The sequence below is a fragment of the Papio anubis genome, chromosome 9, assembly GCF_008728515.1.
Source record: "Papio anubis isolate 15944 chromosome 9, Panubis1.0, whole genome shotgun sequence".
NCBI lineage: Eukaryota > Metazoa > Chordata > Mammalia > Primates > Cercopithecidae > Papio > Papio anubis.
In genome coordinates this window covers 116,667,095-116,688,447 of record NC_044984.1, presented here as the reverse complement: position 1 = coordinate 116,688,447, position 21,353 = coordinate 116,667,095, and the positions used below count along the sequence as shown (strand labels likewise).

The following is a 21,353-nucleotide window of genomic DNA, read 5'->3' as shown; positions in this document are numbered from 1 at the left end:
TGGGAGGCTGAGACAGGAAAATGACTTGAACCTGGGAGGCGGAGGTTGCAGTGAACTGAGATTGCGCCACTGCGCTCCAGCCTGGGTGACAGAGTGAGACCCTGACTCAAAACAAAAAGAGAATTAATTTATACCTAAGAAAATTACATCAACCTCTTACATTTTAAGAACATATTTTACTTAAATTTTACAAAACCAATGAATAGTAGGAACCTATTGGGATGTCTTAGAATCATGTATATCTTGTGATAAATAACAACATTTTTTTGCTCTCAACCAATTTATTTTACTTCCATTTATTCTCTCGCCTGTTAAAGTAAAACTGAATTTGCTTTTTCCCCCTCTCTGTCCTTCTCATTGTGTATATACATGGAGATGTCTGGCATGTCATTCAGCTAGTGTTATGTTTTTTTCTTTTACTTTCTTTCATTTTCGACGGTGTCTTGCTCTGCCGTCCAGGCTGGAGTACAGTGACATAATCACAGCTCACTGTAGTCTCGAGTGCCCTGGCTCAAGCCATCCTTCCGCCTCAGCCTCCCGGGTAGTTGGGACCACAGGCACATACCACCATGCCTGGCTAATTTTTAAGGTTTGGTTGTTTGATTTTGGTAGAGACAGGGTCTTGCTGTGATGCCCAGGCTGATCTCAAACTCTTGGAGTCAAACGATCCTCTGGCCTTGGACTCCCAAAGTGCTGGGATTATAGGCATGAGCTGTCACACCCAGCCTAGTTGTAGTTATTTCTAAGTGGAAGAATTGGGGAAATATATTTCCTTCTTCTTTCTTTCTTTCATTTTTTTTTTTTTTTTGAGACTGAGTCTTGCACTGTTTCCTGGGCTGGAGTACAATGGTGCAATCTCAACTCACTGCAACCTCCACCTCCCAGGTTCAAGCGAGTCTCCTGCCTCAGCCTCCTGAGTAGCTGGGATTACAGGCACCCACCACCACGCCCAGCTAATTTTTTGTATTTTTAGTAGAGATGGGGTTTCACTGTGTTGGCCAGACTGGTCTTGAACTCCTGACCTCGTGATCCACCCACCTCGGCCTCCCAAAGTGCTGGGATTACAGGCGTGAGCCACCACACCCAGCTGTCTTTTTTTAAATATTGCTGAATTTATTCTTTTAAAAAACCAGCATGTATCATTTTAACAATAATTATTATTTTAAAAAATAATAATTATATCCGCAACTTAGGGAGTCACTAAAGCCAAATGTCTGATTTGTTTCGGTTCTGTGGGAATCATCCTTTCACCCAATCACATGCATTCAAGCATTGTTACGTTTAGGAAATGGTCCAAGCGTTATGTTCAGTTACTGAAAGTCTTTTTACAGCCTGTGTATTCTCTTTCGTATCTTTTAAGTTTCTTGCTTGAGACGTTCCTCTAGACTTGGGAGTCCTCTTAACCTCTCTGACTTTTGAGGAGTTTTGTAGAAAGCCATTGCCTGGCACTGAGAAGTTATCCATTCTGGAAATGACTGCCAGAGTCTAGGCCAAAGGGTGTAGATCTTTTCCACTCTGCCTCTGCATAGTTAAGGGTGTTTGCATCTGAACAGAAGATGCACTTCAGCTGCACTAAACATACTAGCAGTATTAAGGGAAGAGTAGCTGTTGTCTTTTCAGCACCCAGGAGTAAAAAGGAAAGATTAAGGTGACATGTGCACTCTGTGTGAAGAACTACTTGTATGTATTGGCTTCAGGCAGTCACGATATTCCCGCCCTGTAGCCACACCATCAATATCATTCTTCCTTTTTTTTTTTGAGATGGACTCTCACCCTGTTGCCAGGCTGGAGTGCAGTGACGCGATGACGGCTCATTGCAACTTCCGCCTCCCGGGTTCAAGCGATTCTCCTGCCTCAGCCTCCCTAGTAGCTGGGACTACTGGCATGCGTCACCACACAGCTAATTTTGTATTTAGTATAAAAAGTAGAGACAGGATTTTGCCATGTTGACCAGGCTGGTCTTGAACTCCTGACTTCAAGTGATCCACCTGGCTCATCCAAAGTGCTGGGATTACAGGCGTGCGCCACCGCTCAGCCCCAATGTCATTCTTTGATAAGGACAGTGATACCTGTGTGAATGTATTTGAACGTGTAAAAAAATTTTTTTTTTTTTTTTTTTTTTGGAGACAGAGGCTTGCTCTGTCACCCAGGCTGGAGTGCAATGGCGTAATCTCAGCTTACTGCAATCTCAGCTTACTGCAACCTCTACCTCCTGGGTTCAAGCAATTCTTCTGCCTCAGGCTCCCTAGTAGCTGGTACTACAGGCACCTGCCACCACGCCCAGCTAATTTTTTTTTATTTTTAGTGGAGATGGAGTTTGGCCACGTTGGCCAGGCTGGTTTTGAACTCGACCTCAGGTGATCCACCCGCCTCGGCCTCCCAAAATGCTGCGATTACAGGCGTGAGCCACCATGCCCAGCCTGAAGATGTAAATATTCTTACATAATTCATGTACATATTCATGTAAACTTAAACCAGTCCTGAGGCATGTGGTCTTTCCTGCATAATATAGAACTTTAGTTGGTAGCATAATGCGCACTGCTGTGGGTTGAGTTCCCTGGGAAACAGGCCGAGGGAGAGTTGAGTGTGATGATACTGAAGTATGCTCTCGGGGCAGCTCCTATGGAGAGGAGGAGAAAGAGACAGGATTAGGCAGTGGGAGAAGCTGAGCCATGATGCAGGCCCAGCAACAGCCTTGACCAATGCCATGGGGAGCTCTGGAGCTGGAGTGGCCATGCAGATTTGTCCCAAACTGGACTGAGATGGCCAGTCTCTCTGTAATCCCACATGGATCAGTCACTGGTTGTGGTCCTTCCTGGGAAGGCAACATGACCTTGCCGGAAGTGGCTCCATAGTTGTGGTGATCCCTGATGGGGCCACCAGCTAAGCTGTCCCAGAAGCTGAGCAAAAGGCGAATCTACACAGCCGATCGCTGTGTCCGCCCCACTCCTTTCTTCTCTGAAAGGGCTTTGCCATACAAAAATGACTGTGTCTTCCTCTTCCGTTTTCCCCGTTACCTTCTCCACTTCCAGGAGCAGAAGTCTGTGTGTGGGAGGCGAGACTAGAATTTCTCAGACACAGGGAATGGGTTTTGTGCTGTCAAGGTAGAGCTGCTATTTTGGGCCTCAGAACACTTGCTTGGTTCGAGAAGAGACTGAAATAGCCCAAATGTGAACACCTCACTTGAGCAGAAAGTTCTTCATTCGGTGAGAATCCTGGCTTCTGAGTGCCACTACTATACCCATTGAGAGCACCAGCTTACTGACTATGACATGCAGTACATAGTTATTGAGTGCCTACTGTGTGCCCGTCAGTGTTCCAAATATAGAGGAGATCACAGTACACAAAACAGAAAGGCGCTTCTCGTCTCTGGAGATTTGTATTCAAGTGGTTTTACTGAGCCGACAAAGCAGAAGTTGTATATGTTATGACTATGGACTTCTACATGTCCTTCATTTCACCCGAGCTACTATTTTTCTTAGCGTAGCTGACAGACATAAAACAAAGTACCCACCATGTTTATTTACAAAAGAGGGTTATGCATAGATGAGCTCTTGGAGATTTTCTGGTCCAGTGTTCCCCAAACTGATTATTTGGGCATCACTTTCACTGTAACGTCGTTCTCTGAAATATTCTTCTTCAACTCTCCCTTTTTTCCCCTTTACATATCCATGTTCCTTTTTAACCTTTTATTATGAAAAGTTTCAAGCACATACAGAAGCCGAGTGAGCAGTACAATGAATCTCTGTGTATAAAATTCCATTAGCAGTTAACTCTTGGCCACTCGTCTCTGCTATACTCCCATTCATCCTCTCTACCTTGTATGCCCTGCGTTTGTTTGTTTGGGTTTTTTTTTTGAGTTAATCTCGCTTTGTCACCCAGGCTAGTGTGCAGTGGCATGATCACAGCCTACTGAAGCCTCTAGCTATAAGGCTAAAGCAATCCTGCCTCAGCTTCCTGAGTAGCTGGGACTACAGGCATGAGCCACCACACCCAGCTCTACCCTGAGCGTTGTGAAGCAAATCCTAAATCCTAGATATCCTGTCATTTCATCTATAAATTTTTTATTTCCAAAGAAATAAGAATTATTTATTTTAAATTTTAATGTTATATTTAAATTAGAAATATAATACATTTGTAACATGAAACAATACAAATATGTGTAATTTAAAAGTTATTACTCTTCATTGCCATTTCATTGAAGCTACATTATAAATGGTATATTTTTCCTTGGTGTTCCTCATGTGGATACCAGCATATGCAAATGCATATATGCATACATTGTTTTTGTTTTCTACAAAAGCCGTATTGCACAAATTACTCCAACTTGCTTTCTTTTTCTCAGAGTCATCTTTATTGAGGTCTAATTTACATCAAATAAAATTTACCCTTTATAAGTGTATAGTTTGGTGAGTTTTGACAAATATATACAGTCATAAAACTGACCCCACAGTCAAGATTTCCTTCACACCAAAAGGTTCTCTTATCCTCCTTTATAGTCAGTTCATTCTCACTCCCTGAAAACGCTTATCTCTTTTCTGGTCCAATAGTTTTGCCTTTTTCAGTAGGTCACATAAATGGAGTCAAAACAGTATGTAACCTTATTCAAAAACACAGTAAACATAAATGGATTGAACACTCTGAATAAATGGCAGAGACTAGCAGAATGGACTTTTTAAAAAACATGATCTAACTATATGGTGTCTATAAGAGATGCAATTTAGATTCAAAACCACAAATAGGTTGAAAGTAAAAGGATGGAACAAGATATGCCATGCAAACAGTAACCAAAAGCAAGCTGGAGAAACTATACTAGTATCAGACAAAATAGATTTTAAGGCAGAAATGGTTACTAGAGAAGAGAACAATGAAAACATATCAATCCATCAGGAAGACATAACAATTTTAAACATAGATGTACCTAATAACGGAGTCCCGAAATACATGAAGCAAAAACTGACAGAATTAAAAACACAAATAGAATTCAACAATTATAGCTGAAGACTTCAGTACCCCATTTCAGTGATGGATAGAACAACTATGCAGAGATGAAGACGGAAACAGAAGACTTGAATAACACTATAAATCAATTAGACCTAACAGTCAGTCATCTGCAGATTGTTCCATCCGACAACAGCAGAATACACACACTTCTCAAGTGCACAGGGAGCATTCTCCAGGACAGTTTATGTGTTAGACCATAAAATGATTTTCAGTAAATTTAAAAGAGTGAAATATTTCAAACTATCTTCCCTTACCACAGTAGAAAAGGTTAGACATTATACATAAGAAAATTTGGGAAATTCAAAACATTATATAGCCTTGTATATATCTAGTTTCTTTTTAATTTTTTTTTTTTTTGAAATGGAGTCTCACTCTGTTGCCCAGGCTGGAGTGCAGTGGTGCTATCTTGGCTTACTGCAACCTCTGCCTCCTGGGTTCAAGCAATTCTCCTGCCTCAGCCTCCTGAGTAGCTGGACCACAAGCACGCACCACCACACCTGGCTCATTTTTTGTATTTTTAGTAGAGATAGGGTTTTATCGTGTTGGCTGGCTGGTCTCGTACTCCTAACCTCAAATGATCTGCCGCCCATCTCAGCCTCCCAAAGAGAAAATTTTTTTCTATTTTTAATTTTAATTTTAATGTTAACTTATTTTTAATTAATTGTTTTTTTAGATGGAGTCTCGCTCTGTCTCCCAGGCTGGAGTGCAATGGCACAATCTCGGCTCACTGCAACCTCTGCCTCCTGGGTTTAAGCAATTCTCCTGCCTCAGCCTCCCGAGTAGCTGGGACTACAGGTGCCCGTCACCATGCCCAGCTAATTTTTTGTGTTTTTAGTAGAGACGGGGTTTCACCATGTTAGTTATGCAGGATGCTCTCTATCTCCTGACCTCGTGATCCACCCACCTTGGCCTCCCAAAGTGCTGGGATTACAGGTGTGAGCCACCGCGCCCGGCCCTATTTTTATCTATTATTATTATTTGAGACAGGGTCTCACTCTGTCACCCAGGCTGGAGTGCAGTGGTGCAGTCTTGGCTCATTGTAGCCTCCCACCTCAGCCTCCTGAGAGGCTAGGACTATACGCATCCACGCCACACTTGACTAATTTTTTGATCTTTTTGTAGAGACAAAGTCTCACTATGTTACCCAAGCTGGTCGCAAACTCCTGGGCTCAAGTGGTCGTCCTGCCTTGGCCTCCCAAAGTGCTGAGATTACAGGTGTGAGTCACTGCGCCCAGTCTCTCTAAGTTTCTTTCACTTAGCATATGCTTTGGAGCTCTGTCCATGTTGTTATGTACATCAATAGATTGGGATTATATCATAGTTGCTTTGAACATTCGTGAAGAGGCCAGGGCATATGTTTTCATTTATAATGGGTAAACACCTAAGAGTGGAATTGCTAGTATGGTAAGTGTATGTTTAACTTTTTAAGAAATTCTCAGGCTGGGTACGGTGGCTCACACCTGTAGTCCCAGCACTTTGGGAGGCCGAGGCGGGTGTATCACCTTAGGTCTGGAGTTCGAGACCAGCCTGATCAACGTGGAGAAAACCCGTCTCTACTATAAATACAAAATTAGCCGAGCATGGTGGCACATGCCTATAATCCCAGCTACTCAGGAGGCTGAGGCAGGAGAATAGCTTGAACCCAGGAGGTGGAGGTTGCAGTGAACTGAGATTGCACCATTGTGCTCCAGCCTGGGCAACAACAGTGAAACTCCATCTCAAAAAAAAAAAAAAAAGAAAAGAAAAAGAAATTCTCAAACCATTTTCCAAAATCAGTACTATTTTACATTCCCACCAGCAACTTATGAGGTTTCTTGTTATTCCACATACTTCTCAGCATCTAGGGGTTTTTGTTTTGTTTTGTCTTTTTAATATTAAACATTAATCTACTCGCCAACTAGGGAACCACTGGGATGGAGGGCTTGGGTGCCCAGGTGGCACATGGAGTGTATCTCAGTGTGGTTTCAGTTTATGTTCTCCTGATGACTGATAATGCTGAGTATCGTTTTCCTGTGCTTACTAACCATCTGTCTCTCTTCTTTGGTAAAATGTCTGTTCAAATCTTTTGGTCGTTTTTCATTTTGTTTCTGTGTCTACATATTATTGCATTGTGAGAGTTCTTAATATATTCTAGATACAAGTTCTTTATTGGGTTGTGTTTTGCAGATGTTTCCTCTCCATCTGTGGCTTGTCTTTATATTTTCTTAACAATGTCTTTTGAAGAGTAGAAGTTTTAAGTTTTGGTCAGCTCCACTGACAGGGCTTAGAAGCAACAAAACCCAGTACCAGTGAGCACAACTAGTGCCTAGAGCTTGTTTTCTAAATGCTCTTCACTAAAGGAACCAGAAGTCCATAGAGAAATGGCTGATTCCAGGGCTGGGACGGAAAGAGTAAAAGGTGAGCATGGAATATTTTGTGTACCAAAAAGCAAGGAAGCGCTCAAAGAATAATGGAGATTAGTGGAGAGGACATCAGAGCCATCTTGAAGAAGCTCCCACTGACCAAATATTAGATAATTTGAGCATCAAAATACATAGAGATATAATGGATTATAACCGATTGAATAACAGGAAACCATGAATCTAAACAGGTATTAATAAATAAATGGAAGCCAGGAGTAGTGGCTCACACCTGTAATCCCAGCACTTTGGGAGGTCAAGATGGGCAGATCTCTTGAAGCCAGGAGTTCGAGACCAGCCTGGCCAATATAGTGAAACCCCATCTCTACTAAAAAAAAACAAAACAAACAAACAAAAAAAAAATTAGCTGGGCGAGGTGGCGCATGCCTGCAATCCCAGCTACTTGGGAGGTTGAGGCATGAGAATTGCTTGAACCTGGGAAGTGGAGGTTGCAGTGAGCCAAGATTGCATCCCTGCACTCCAGCCTGGGTGACAGAGCGAGACTCTGTCTTGGATGGATGGATGGATGGATGGATGGATGGATGGATGGATGGAAAATGAAAGCCCTTCCTGATGGTAGAAGGCCAACTAATAAATATTTAATGGATGGAATGATGGAATCATACAATCACCATATGGTAACCAGCATGGTAATAATTTTTTCAGGCAAGAATCATCAATCTTTGCTAAAATAAGTAGGTAAAAGTTTGTTGAATAACAGGATATTTACATAGTTTCAAAATGTATCCCCCAAAAATACATATTAATTACAAAGAAAAAAATAGTATCTTTCCAGTGGAGAAACATGGAAGATACTTCTTTCTTAACCAAGTGACCCAAGTTAACCTCACCAAAAATTAACAGTGTGTACCTCCTGATATCATCTACTGAGAAGGACACAGGATTACTTCTGTGGTATTCCTGCCAAAAAGTGCATGATTTGACTCTAATCACATGGAAACATCAGACGAATCCAAACTGATACTCTACAAAATAACTGGCTTCTACTCTTCAAAACGGTCAAGGCCACAAAATACAAGGCAAGAATGAGGAACTGGAGGAACTGGCTGGGTGCGGTGGCTCACACCTGTAATCCCAGCAGTTTGGGAGGCCATGGCGGGTGGATCACCTGAGGTCAGGAGTTCGACACCAGGCTGTCCAACATGGTGAAACCCCATCTCTACTAAAAGTACAAAAGTTAGCTGGGTGTGGTGGCACACGCCTGTAATCCTTGCTCTTCGGGAGGCTGAGACAGGAGAATCGCTTGAACTTGGGAGGCAGAGGTTGCAGTGAGCCAAGATCGCGCCACTGTACTCCAGCCTAGGTGACAGAGTGAGACTCCATCTCAGAAAAAAAGAAAAGAAGGGCCTGGTGCGGGAGCTGACACCTGTAATCCCAACACTTTGGGAGGCTGAGGCGGGTGGATCACCTGAGATCAGGAGTTTGAGACCAGCCTGGTCAACATAGTGAAACCCTGTCTCTACTAAAAATATGAAAAACTAGCCAGGCATGGTGGTGCCTGTAATCCCAGCTGCTTAGGAGACTGAGGCAGGAGAATCACATGAATCCAGGAGGCGGAGGTTGCAGTGAGGTGAGATCGTGCCATTGCACTACAGCCTGGGCAACAAGAGTAAAACGCTGTCTTTAAAAAAAAAAAAAAGAAAGAAAAAAGAAAGAAAACTGCTAGATACAGCTTGTTATCTCCTAGATTGGGTAATAATCCTGGACCAGAAGAAGAAAAAACATTGTTTTCTATAAAGATCAGTATAATAAATACCAAACATCTCTTCCTTGGAAGTTCAGGCACATGGACCCTCTGAGAAAGAGGGAGAATCTTTGTGTATTGTGTGTTTGTAAGGTTGAATGATTTTTCAAATGTTCATTAATGATTTTTATTTTCTGTTTTGTGAATTATCTGCCATGCTCTTTGTCCATTTGTATATTCATTGTAAAAATTTTCCAGTTTTAAGTATTCATTTTTTTTAACTTTTAAGTTTTAAAACTAAAACAGATTCCTTCTTTAAAGAATAAATATAAACTGTACAAAGGGCATAAAGACCAAAATGAAAACCCTTCTCATCTCCATATCCCACTCTCCAGATGTTCTCTTTCTCATTTCATTTTTTAAAAGTTTGCCTCCCACTCTTTTTTCTTCCTTTCATTCTAAAAATTTCTAAATATTTCTGTGAATTAGTCATGCAGAAAAAACATATATCTTAATGGGCTAGGACATCAAAGAGTCTATAAAACTATGTTAACCTCTATAGATTTCATGGTAAAGGGATATTTATGTTCAGAACATGTGTTATGTATATTTAAGAATTTTAAAAGTAAGACCTCATAGCAAAGCATGAACATAACTAATAATGACTATAACTACGTAGAGTGAGCTGGTAACTTAAACGCTAGGCTGTTGGAAACCATTACATAATCTTTGCTGTTATATTTTTATTTAAGAAAAACATATAAGAGCTTTTTTACCCTTATTTAAAAAATTCACAGTGTGCAGCCTGGCCAACATGGCAAAACCCTGTCTACTAAAAATACAAACATTAGCTGGGCATGGTGGTAGGCACTTGTAATCCCAGCTACTTGGGAGACTGAAGCAGGAGAATCACTTGAACCTGGGAAGCGGAGGTTGCAGTGAGCCAAGATTGTACCACCGCACTCCAGCCTCAGCAACAGAGCAAGACTCTGTATCAAAACAAAAACAAAAAAAACAGTGTGAGTTGAAACTGGTGGTATTTGGCCAAACTGGGTAGTGCAAGTTGGAGGCAGAGATGATTCTTCCTTCACAAGATTAACTACCTGAATCTTTTGTTTTTTATCCTTCATGGGATAATAAAGAACCACTGGAAATTCTTTTGTAACCTCTTTGTTTTATACGTGAGAAACAAATACTTGAATAATGCTTGAATATAGTAACCATTCAGTGAATGTGTGTTGAATTGATGGATGAGTAAATTGAGGCCCATAGAGAGTAGGTAGCCTGCTCCTAGTCCTCTGCAATTTAGTGACACTTGACCTTTGCGGTTTAAGTAGAGGAACTAGAATGTTAGCAGTGGAGCTTTACTCACTCATTTAACAATCTTTTTTTTTGAGACGGAGTCTCGCTCTGTCGCCCAGCCTAGAGTGTAGTGGCTCGATCTCGGCTCACTACAAGCTCCACCTCCCGGGTTCACGCCATTCTCCTGCCTCAGCCTCCCTAGTAGCTGGGATCACAGGCATACACCACCACACCCGGCTAATTTTTACATTTTTAGTAGAGATGGGCTTTCACCATGTTGGTCAGGCTGGGCTCGACCTCCTGACCTCAGGTGATCCGCCCACTTTGGCCCCTCCAAAGTGCTGAGATTACAGGTGTGAGTCACTGCGCCTGGCCAATTAACATTTTTGAATGCTGGCCGGGAGCAGTGGCTTGTGCCTGTAATCCCAGCACTTTGGGAGGCTGGCAGGCGGATCACGAGGTCAGGAGATCGAGACCATCCTGGCTAACGCAGTGAAACCCCATCTCTACTAAAAATACAAAACATTGGCTGGGCATGGTGGTGGGCGCCTGTGGTCCCAGCCACTCAGGAGGCTGAGGCAGGAGAATGGCGTGAACCCGGGAAGTGGAGCTTGCAATGAGCAGAGATTGTGCCACTGCACTTCAGCCTGGGCGACACTGTGGGACTCCGTATCAAAAAAAAAAAAAAAAAAAAAATTTGAATACTTAAGATGTGGTGCTTTGTTGTGTTCAAGGTGTTATTATTTAATATTTTTAACTCTCAGATCCCTGAGGAGGGGGAGTTACTGAGGTCATAAGTGATTTATATATTAATAACAATATCCTGCGATAGAGTGACCACTTGCTACTCTTCATTGCTGGTGAGGAAAGCCAGTGGCTTTAGGTATCCTGGAACCTGGGGGATGACATGTGGGATGAAAAATATGCCTCTCTGTGGCCTGGTTATGAATGAAAGTTTTTTATGTTTTTTTCCTAGCTGGAAGAAGAAAGATCTGTGCTCAATAATCAGTTGTTAGAAATGAAAAAAAGGTAAGCTTTCTGTTTACTGTTGTATGTGTGTGTGTTTAATAAGATGTCAGAACATGGTATATGTGGTAACTTATAGCAGAAAACAAGTGACCTTCTTATATTCGGAAAATGGCATTGTGATAGTTTGGTACTTGTAATTGACAAAATATGAAAATCCATTTACAGGGCTAGGCACAGTGGCTCACACCTGTAATCCCAGAACTTTGGGAGGCCAAGGCTGGCAGATCACGAGGAGTTCGACACCAGCCTGACCAACATAGTGAAACCCCATCTCTACTAAAAATACAAAAAATTAGCCGGGCATAGTGGCGGGCGCCTATAATCTCAACTACTTGCGAGGCTGAGGCAGGAGAATTGCTTGAGCCTGGGAGGCGGAGGTTGCAGTGAGCCAACATAGCGCCACTGCACTCCAGCCTGGCGACAGTGCGAGACTCCGTCTCAAAAAAAAAAAAAAGAAAATTCATTTGCAGAAGTTTCACAGTAGTTTTATTTGTAAGCCATGTTCAGTTGCTTTCACTCAGAAGTGATCTAAAATCAGATTGTCTCATGTTACACCACTGTTATCTCCTAGTTTCAGTAACTAAAAATACTAGAGTCTTACATATAGTTATTGATCTGGATATAAATACTGATTTAAATTATATAAAAATTTTAATGTTCACTAATAATGGGTAATGTCATTTTAAATGTTTCTATTTGCTTTAAAAGGCTTTTACTTACTCTCCCATGATAGTCAAATGATACTCAAATTAAAAACTAGGATAACTTTTTCAGTACTTTCCAGTAAGGAAGAACACGGCCCACAGAAATAATTGTACAGAAGCCTGATGCTTCTATAAGCTGATAAGTCTTTGTCTGCTCTTTTAAAACGTGCAGTTTTTGTTTAGAGAATGTCTGTGCTACACAGTGCCAAGCAAGTTTAGGGGGTGCTACTGCTGAGAACCACAGTCTGTCCAGTGGGCGCTACAGAATGGGTACATATCACAACAGTGATGTGCTTTTTGTTAGAAACAAAACTAGAAATAAAAACAAACCTTAAACAGTAGCATAACCAGTAATTTCTCCATGCTCTCATGAAGTATTTTATTCCCACTCGTCAGGGCAGAGCAGGTTTCCCCACCAACCTACTGAGGTGTGTGTTTTACGCAGCACTGTCTCCTCTGCCAGCTTGGCAGTTGCTTAGGAGTTGAGGGTTTTATTTATTTATTTAGATTTAGTTATTTGGATTCCATTAGCCACATTCTAAAGGACATTAGGCCTTGGTCCAGGGATGCATTTTCTTTTTTAAATTTATTTTTTTTTCAAGACATGGTCTTGCTCTGTCGCCCTGGTTGGAGTACAGTGGCTCAATCATGGCTTACTGCAGCCTCAATCTCCTGGGCTCAATTGATCTTCCCACCTCTCAGCCTCCCAAGTAGCTGGGACTACAGGCATGCATGCGTGACCACACCTGGCTAATTTTTTGTTTGTTTGTTTGAGAGGGAGTCTCACTCTGTGGCCCAGGCTGGAGTGCAGTGGCGCGATCTCGGCTCACTGCAACCTCTGCCTCCTGGGTTCAAGCGATTCTCCTGCCTCCCTCTCCTGAGTAGCTGGGACTACAGGTGCCCACCACCACACCCAGCTAAATTTTTGTGGTTTTAGTAGAGGCGGGTTTCACCGTGTTAGCCAGGATGGTCTCAATCTCCTGACCTTGTGATTCACCTGCCTCGGCCTCCCAAAGTGCTGGGATTACAGGCATTAGCCACCGCACCCAGCTTTTAAGTTTTTTTTTTTTTTTTTTTTGAGATGGAGTCTCTCTCTGTCACCCAGGCTGGAGTGCAGTGGCGCAGTCTCGGCTCACTGCAAGCTCTGCCTCCCGGGTTCACGCCATTCTCCTGCCTTAGCCTCCTGAGCAGCTGGGACTACAGGTGCCCGCCACCATGCCCGGCTAATTTTTTGTATTTTTAGTAGAGATGGGGTTTCACCATGTTAGCCACGATGGTCTCGATCCCCTGACCCTGTGATCTGCCCGCCTCAGCCTCCCAAAGTATTGGGATTACAGGTGTGGGAGCCACCGTGCCCAGTTAAAAATTGTTTTATAGTGACAAGGTCTCTTTATGTTGCCCAGGCTACCTTTCCTTTTTTTAAATTTAGAAATACTTAATGAAATTTCCCTAAGGTGGTGTTTATACTCAGAATGCTTGTGTGTTTCACCACTGCCATGCCCCTGATAAGTTTTTGTCTAATTCTTTTTTTGAGACAGAGTCTTGCTCTGTCACCCAGGCTGGAGTGCAGTGGCATGATCTCGGCTCTCACCGCAACCTCCACCTCCCAGGTTCAAGCAATTCTCCTGCCTCAGCCTCCCAAGTAGCTGGGATTACAGGCGTGCACCACCACGCCCGGTTAATTTTTGTATTTTTAGTAGAGACAGGGTTTCACCCTCTTGGCCAGCTGGTCTCTAACTCCTGACCTCGTGATCCATCCACCTCAGCCTCCCAAAGTGTTGGGATTACAGGCGTGAGCCATTGCACCTGGCCTGTCTGCTCTTTTGAAATGTGTGTTTTTTGTTTAGAGAATGTGCTTTACACGGTGCCAAGCAGGTTTAGTGGGTGCTACTGCTGAGAACCACAGCCTGTCCAGCAGTTGCTGCAGAATACTAAATGGGTGCATATCACAATAGTGATGTGCTTTTTTGCTTATTAGAAACAAAACTAAAACTAAAACTAGAAACAAACCTTAAAGAATAGCATGACCAATGATTCCCAGCCCAGCCAGATGTTCTCCAGGGACCTTGAAAAGTGATGCCTAGTTTGCCGTGCCTAAACCTCATTCCTGTTTACAGGCACCATTCTGTCTCTGTGGGCCTCAGGGTATTTAATTTTACATAAATAAGGTTTTTATTTATTTATTTTTAAACCCTTATGTAAGGAGTTATCAAGGACATGTGGAAAAATAAATAGGACTTGTTCCTGTAGCATTCTGGCAAGGGAGCTGTGGCCGGGCAAGATGGTTCATGCCTGTAACCCCAGCAGTTTGGGAGGCCAAAGAGGGAGGATCACTTAAGCATGAGAGTTAGAGACCAGCCTGGGCAACATGGTGAGACTGTGTCTTCATTTAAAAAAAAAAAAAAAAAAAAGGTCAGGCGCTGTGGCTCACACCTGTAATCCCAGCACTTTGGGAGGCCAAGTCGGGTGGATCACTTGAGGTCAGGAGTTCAAGACCAGCCTGGCAAAATAGTGAAACCCAGTCTCTACTAAAAATACAAAAATTAGGCCGGGCGCAGTGGCTCACACCTGTAATCCCAGCACTTTGGGAGGCCGAGGCGGGTGGATCACAAAGTCAAGAGATCGAGACCATCCTGGCCAACACGGTGAAAGGTGAAGCCCTATCTCTACTAAAAATACAAAAGTTCGCAGGGCATGGTGGCACATACCTGTAGTCCCAGCTACTCGGGGGGCTGAGGTGGGAGAATTGCCTGAACTCAGGAGGTGGAGGTTGTAGTAAGCCGAGATCGTGCCACTGCACTCCAGCCTTGTGACAGAGCAAGACTCCGTCTCAAAAAAAAAAAAAAGACTGGTGTCTCCCTACATTTATGTAGCACTTCATAATTCACAAATTGATCTCATCTCAAAACAACCCAGTGAAATATAATGGTGGAGCTTGCATTTTCAAATGATGAAATTAGCTGGACATGGTGGCACATGCCTGTAGTCCCAGCTACTCAGGAGCCTGAGGTGAGAGGATCACTTGAGCACAGGTATTCAGTGCTGTAGTGCACTCTGATCATGCCTGAGAAGAGCTTCTGTGCTCTAGCCTGGGCAACATAGCGAGACTCTGTCTTTAAAATAAAATAAATACATAAAACGATGAAACTAAAACTCAAAAAGTTAGGCAAGCTGGCCGAGAACTCAGGACTAATAAAAGATAGGTGCAGGCTAAAGACTCAGGTCATCAGATTTTTATGCTGGTTCTCTTCTCAGTGAATTTTTCAGCTTTTTATTTATTTATTATTTATGTATATATATATTTTAAAAAATATGATGTACTTAATGATAAAGTCCTTATGTAACTTTAAATTACATGCCTTTCAAAATACGGTTAGGCATAGGACGTTTTTCATGGCTTAAAAAGATGGAATATGGCCAGGCGCAGTGGCTCACGCCTGTAATCCCAACACTTTGGGAGGCCAAGGCAAGTGGATCACCTGAGGTCAGTAGTTTGAGACCAGCCTGGCCAACATGGTGAAACCCCGTCTCTACTAAAAATACAAAAATAGGCCGGGCGCGGTGGCTCAAGCCTGTAATCCCAGCACTTTGGGAGGCCGAGGCGGGTGGATCACGAGGTCAGGAGATCGAGACCATCCTGGCTAACATGGTGAAACCCCGTCTCTACTAAAAATACAAAAAACTAGCCGGGCGTGGTGGCGGGCGCCTGTAGTCCCAGCTACTCGGAGGCTGAGGTGGGAGAATGGCGTGAACCCGGGAGGCGGAGCTTGCAGTGAGCCGAGATCGCGCCACTGCACCCCAGCCAGGGGGAAAAAAAAAAAAACCCCCTCAAAAAAAAAAAAAAAAAAAAAAAAAAAAAGGAACAAATTTGGGGGCTGTGAAGTTCTCTCCTACTTCTCTCTGTTCCTGTTTTATGTCCTCAATGTTTAGGGGAATGTCTCTTGAAAATCACTCTTAATTTTCATCAGAAATTATAGATAAAGATAACTTTTTCTGGGAGTGAAAATTTCACTCCTAGTTTCTCATATGTAAAAGTGTTTTTTGTTTGTTTGTTAATTAATGCTTATGGAAAGTTATCGCTATTTTAGAAACCTGTATGTAAATGTATTTTAGCTAATAGTTGGGATGCCTTCTAAAAGTCAGTTTGATGAAGGATTCATATGTAGGTCTGTGTGTAATGATTAAATAAATGTATCAACCATTGAGTACCAAAAAGAACTTAATATACTATTAATTTAAAAAGCCTTGCAAATACTTACATTGTGAAGTATTTGAAATGTAGTTGGTCATGCAAGAACTGAGAGCTTAGTCAACACTTGAATTCAGAAGTGGTCATTAAATATACATAGTTAAGAGAGTAATAGAATCACTTTGGCCAAATGGTCATGATATTCAAGTGCAGACCTTACTCCCAACTGTAGGATTAAACTGGTTATCATTAAGAAGTTAGTAGAATCTGGCTGGGCACGGTGGCTTACACCTGTAATCCCAGTGCTTTGGGAGGATCACCTGAGGTCAGGAGTTCAAGACCAGCCTGGCCAACATGGTGAAACCCCATCTCTACTAAAAATACAAAAATTAGCTGGGTGTGGTGGCACGTGCCTGGAATCTCAGCCACTCAGGAGGCTGAGGCAGGAGAGTTGCTTGAACTCAGGAGGCAGAGGTTACAGTGAGCCAAGATTGCACCACTGCACTTCAGCCTGGGCAACAGAGCGAGACTCTCATCTCAAAAAATAAAAGAAAGAAAGACAGAAAGAAATTAGTAGAACCTTTCTTTATTTGCTGTGTTTTTTTTTTTTTTTTTTTTTGTAACTTTAAACACCGAGTTGCAAGCAATATGTAGTAAAAATTTTTCCCCAAGCATAAAAATGTAATCATTTCTTTGAAAAACTCTCAAGTTGGGCAAGCCTTTTAAAACAGGCTCTAAGAGTCTAATGGGTGAAGCAGGGTATGCCTCGCATTGCTCTAATTGCCAGAGCTGGGGGGGTCTGTTCATCTGTGCCTCTGAAGCCTGATGCAGATTCGGGAGCTGGTTTGGTTTCGCTCCCTTCTCCAGGCTTTTTCGTGTCAAAGAAGGGGCTCCAAAGCCAAAGCACAAGGCATGGATTTTTGGAGTCAGAATGCATCCTGTCAGTGCCCATGCAGTATTTCTGTTAGGAGCGAAAACTGGTTTGACAATAGAGCCCCCAAATTCTGAAGAGGTCCCGTGCTACTTCAGCTCATCCGGCTCACTGTGGGTTGCTAACTGTCTGACTGTCTCCGAGCTTGCGCTACTTACCAATGCTCATTTCACCCCTCTCTTTTCCCTTTCCTACTCTTGCTTCCTTTGCTATATCTGTGTGTCTTTAATGGTAAGACTAAAGAAAGTCTATCCACGTTATAATAAATAAATTTCATATATTTTTAGTAAACCAAATTGTTGTATATATTTTTTGGCTGCCTTTGTCCCTCTGTGTCTTGCTTTTGTTTTGTAAAATATTCTCAGCAGTATATATATATATACACACACACACAAACACACACATATATTTCCTTTTTATATCTATGTACAGCAAATAACTTCAGTGCAAATTTAGTCTCCTTACTGTATTTGCATTTCTCTTCATGGTTCTAATATTTGGTTCTTGTTATCTTGCATTTTTAAAGCTTGCCCAGTAACACTTTAAGGTATTTGCTTCATTACTGGAATTTATTTCTTATATAAGTAGTAAGGAAAGAATCTAGATAAAATGTTCCCTTGGGAGATGGAGAGAGAGAGATTTCTGGTCCCTCTATCCCTTCTTTCATATTATGTTTATTTTCCCTTCTTGATTTTTTTTTTTTTTTTTTTTTTTTTTTTTTTTTATTTTCCCTTCTTGATTTTTTTTTTTTTTTTGGTAATACCAAGTCATTCCAGCTAATGGCTTAATACAATTTGTGACTCAGATGTCAGTAATGTTGGCATAAACGATGGTTTATTTTCGCCCCTCCTGGTGGTTTGCACGGTGGAATTGGGGCTTAGAGATGGCTTAAGAAGCTAGCGATGACGATGGGTCGCAAAGATGAGCTGCCAGAGTCTACTTACCCTGTCATCTGGTATATAAATCACAAGTCAGATTTCTTAACCATGCACGTGTTGGTAACTTGTATAAGAAACATTCTGGCAGCCATCTCCTTAGAAAGCAGCCAGACTGAGAGGTTGTGTGCGTATGTGATTATGAGCAGAGTCTGTTTGGTGGCCCCCGAGAAGGACACCTGTCCCTTTTTCCTTCTGCCAGCTGGAGGTTTGTTTATTCCTCCCCAGCACTGAGCATCTGTGGGATCTTGGCCAAATAGAGTCCCGATTATAGGGAAATCTAAATCTCTTCTTGACAACCTCAAATCCTGGTATTTTTTTAGTAAAAACATTTAAAATTACATTTTTTAAATTTGAGTTGGATTTATAGCAAGTGAAGCTCTGGAAATCATTTTTACAACACAACCAATTACTAAATGCGTTTAATAGAAACGTAAGAAACCCGGGAATTTTTTTTTTTAGACGGAGTCTTGCTCTGTTGCCCAGACTGGAGTGCAGTGGCACTATCACAGCTCACTACAACCTCAAGCTCCTGGGCTCAAGCGATCCTCCCGCTTCAGCTTCCCTAGTAGCTGGGACAACAGGCATGCGCTGACATGCCTAGCTATTTTTTTTTTTTTTTTTTTTAAGTTTTTGTAGAGGCGGGGGTCTCACTGTGTCAGCCAGGCTGGTCTCGAACTCCTGGCCTCAAACGATCCTCCTGCCTTTGCCTCCCAGAGTGCTGGGGTGACAGGCATGAGACACCATGCCTAGCTGAAACCCAGGCTTTATTGCATTTTTGGATGACATCAGATATTTTTACTTCCCAGATGGCAAAAAGCGCCTGTACATTCCTTTCATTTAAGTTGCTGTTTTAACCTAAGCAAGAGCCTATGTCCTAACAAGGTGTTACTAGCTTAGTAATTTACCTGCACTGATGCCCACCCGTTTCCAGTGCGTGAGTAATGTTGGGGTTTTTAATTCAAGAAATTTCTGTCTCAGATTCTTTTCTTACTACTTCTCATTCTGGAGTGTAAGTGTAAGCCACACAATGAGATAAATACAACACTTATATTTTCATCTTTGTGTAGAGTTTCAATTTGCCATAAGTCATGAGATTTCTGTAACTTGTGTGCCGGATATCTTGGGTCTCACTAACCAGACATACATTCTGCCGTTTCTAACCTGGGCCTCAGTTTCCTGTTCCTCCAGTTGGTTCCAAAACAGACAACCAGTACATCCTCTGCATTTTCCCAGTTCCTTGGAATAGCAGCAGGTGTGATTTGACTTCTTGTGAAGGTTATGACCGCTCACTGATGATTGTCTCTGCTGATGCAGTATCTTAGGTTGTATGGCTTGTGGCCTAGCCTAGGAAATTTTTCTCCAGTTTTGTTTTTCCTAAAGTATTTTTGTCATTTTCCTCTCGTGTTTCACACTGCATGTCGCTTAAAAACGCTTTATTGTAAAATAATTTCAGATTTCCAGAAGAGTTGCAAACATAGTGCATCTAGTTCTCATAGACCTTCCCCCAGATGCCCCTAATTGAACATCCTACACAGCTCCGGCACAGTTATCAAAAAACTAAGAAATTACCATGAGCAGCATACTCTCAACTGAAACAAGGGACTTCATTCAGATTTCACCAGTTTTCTCACTAATGTCCTTTTGTGTTCCAGCATCCAAACTAGGATCCCGCCTTGCAGTTCGTTGTCGTATCTCCTTCGTCTCCTCTGTATGTGACAGTTTCTCAGCCTTCTCTTCTCTTTAATGACCTTGGCATTTTAAAATGCAAGTTTTTATAACAAAACTTTAAGTATGGCCAGGCACAGTGGCTCACACCTGTAATCCCAGCACTTTGGGAGACCAAGGTGGGCGGATCACCTGAGGTCAGTAGTTTGAGACCAGCCTGGCCAACATGGTGAAACCCGGACTCTACTAAAAATACAAAAATTAGCTGGGCCTAGTGGTGTGAGCCTGTAATCCCAGCACTTTGTGAGGCTGAGGTGCACAGATCACTTGAGGTCAGGAGTTTGAGAACAGCCTGGTCAACATGGTGAAACCCCCATCTCTACTGAAAATACAAAAATTAGCCAGACATGGTGGTGTGCACCTGTAATCCCAGCTACTCGGGAGACTGAGGCAGGAGAATCGCTTGAACCCAGGAGGCGGTGGTTGCAGTGAGCAGAGATCACGCCACTGCATTCCAGCCTGGGCACCAGAGCGAGATTCTGTCAAAAAAAAAGAAAAACAAAAAACCCACAACTTTAAATAGGTACACATATGGAAACACATGCTAGCCTGCTCTTTGGGCTTTTTCACTGTGTCCTGCGTCCCTCCCTGTTCCTCCTTCATCTTTCCCTTTTTCTTCCCACTCCCACAGCCCGCTCATTAACGGCCTCACCCCTGCCCTCTGCTGATAACCAAGTACTGAGTCAGGCTGAGAACATAACCAGGCGTTCTGAGCTCCTCCTTCCAGGCTCCCCATGCTTTCATTCTGCACCTGAGAAAACCATTGTAACATTTTCTGTTCTAGCCTTTATGGAATTACCACTAATTTCTATGAGCTAATTTAATGTCCTCTTCAGAGTCTATGGCTGGAAAGTAATAATCCTTCAGTTTGAGTAATAATAATCATCTTTACTACTGTTTTGGCCCATAACATCTTAAACACCCATTCTTGGAACTTGCTAAAAAAGTTACTGAAATTAGTGAGAACCAATTGATATTTCCAGCATAAAGCTGCTCTGCATGACATCTGTATAACTGCTTTGCATGTGTGTATTTTAATTGTTATTATTGCTTGGTAATAATTTATTCAAGAATTAACAAAATTCAACTCGGGGTTAGATTTTAGTAGAATATTGGGGAGGGTGCAACCGGTTTTTCTTTTTTAATTCTACCTCTTCCAAATTTATTAACTTGTTTCTTTAAGTTCAAATGGATACAATCATATGCAGACTCTGGCATGTCTATGCATAGGTAAACTTTTTCTCCCCTCACAGTAAGTAAAATTTCAAGTAAAATTTTGTGAGCATAATAGCCTTAACTCCCTATAAAACTTCCCTGTTTTTTATATATATATATTTTTTTACATTAACGAACGTTAATTAGATGTTTGTTCTAGAACACTTGTACACTGACCAGTCTTTCGGTTGATTTGTGGAACTTTTAACTCT

The 21,353-nt window shown here is 42.2% G+C and overlaps 1 protein-coding gene across 15 annotated transcripts in view; it reads left to right on the top strand.

The window, feature by feature from the left end:
- The window catches only part of CLIP1 (CAP-Gly domain containing linker protein 1), a 152,605-nt gene that overhangs the window by 123,555 nt on the left and 7,697 nt on the right, over nt 1–21,353 (top strand). For all 15 annotated transcript variants that reach the window (XM_009181909.3, XM_009181908.3, XM_009181905.3 and 12 more), the window contains one exon: nt 11,387–11,439. In XM_009181909.3, coding sequence (XP_009180173.2) covers nt 11,387–11,439 — 53 coding nt within the window. The remainder of the gene's footprint in view (nt 1–11,386; nt 11,440–21,353) is intronic.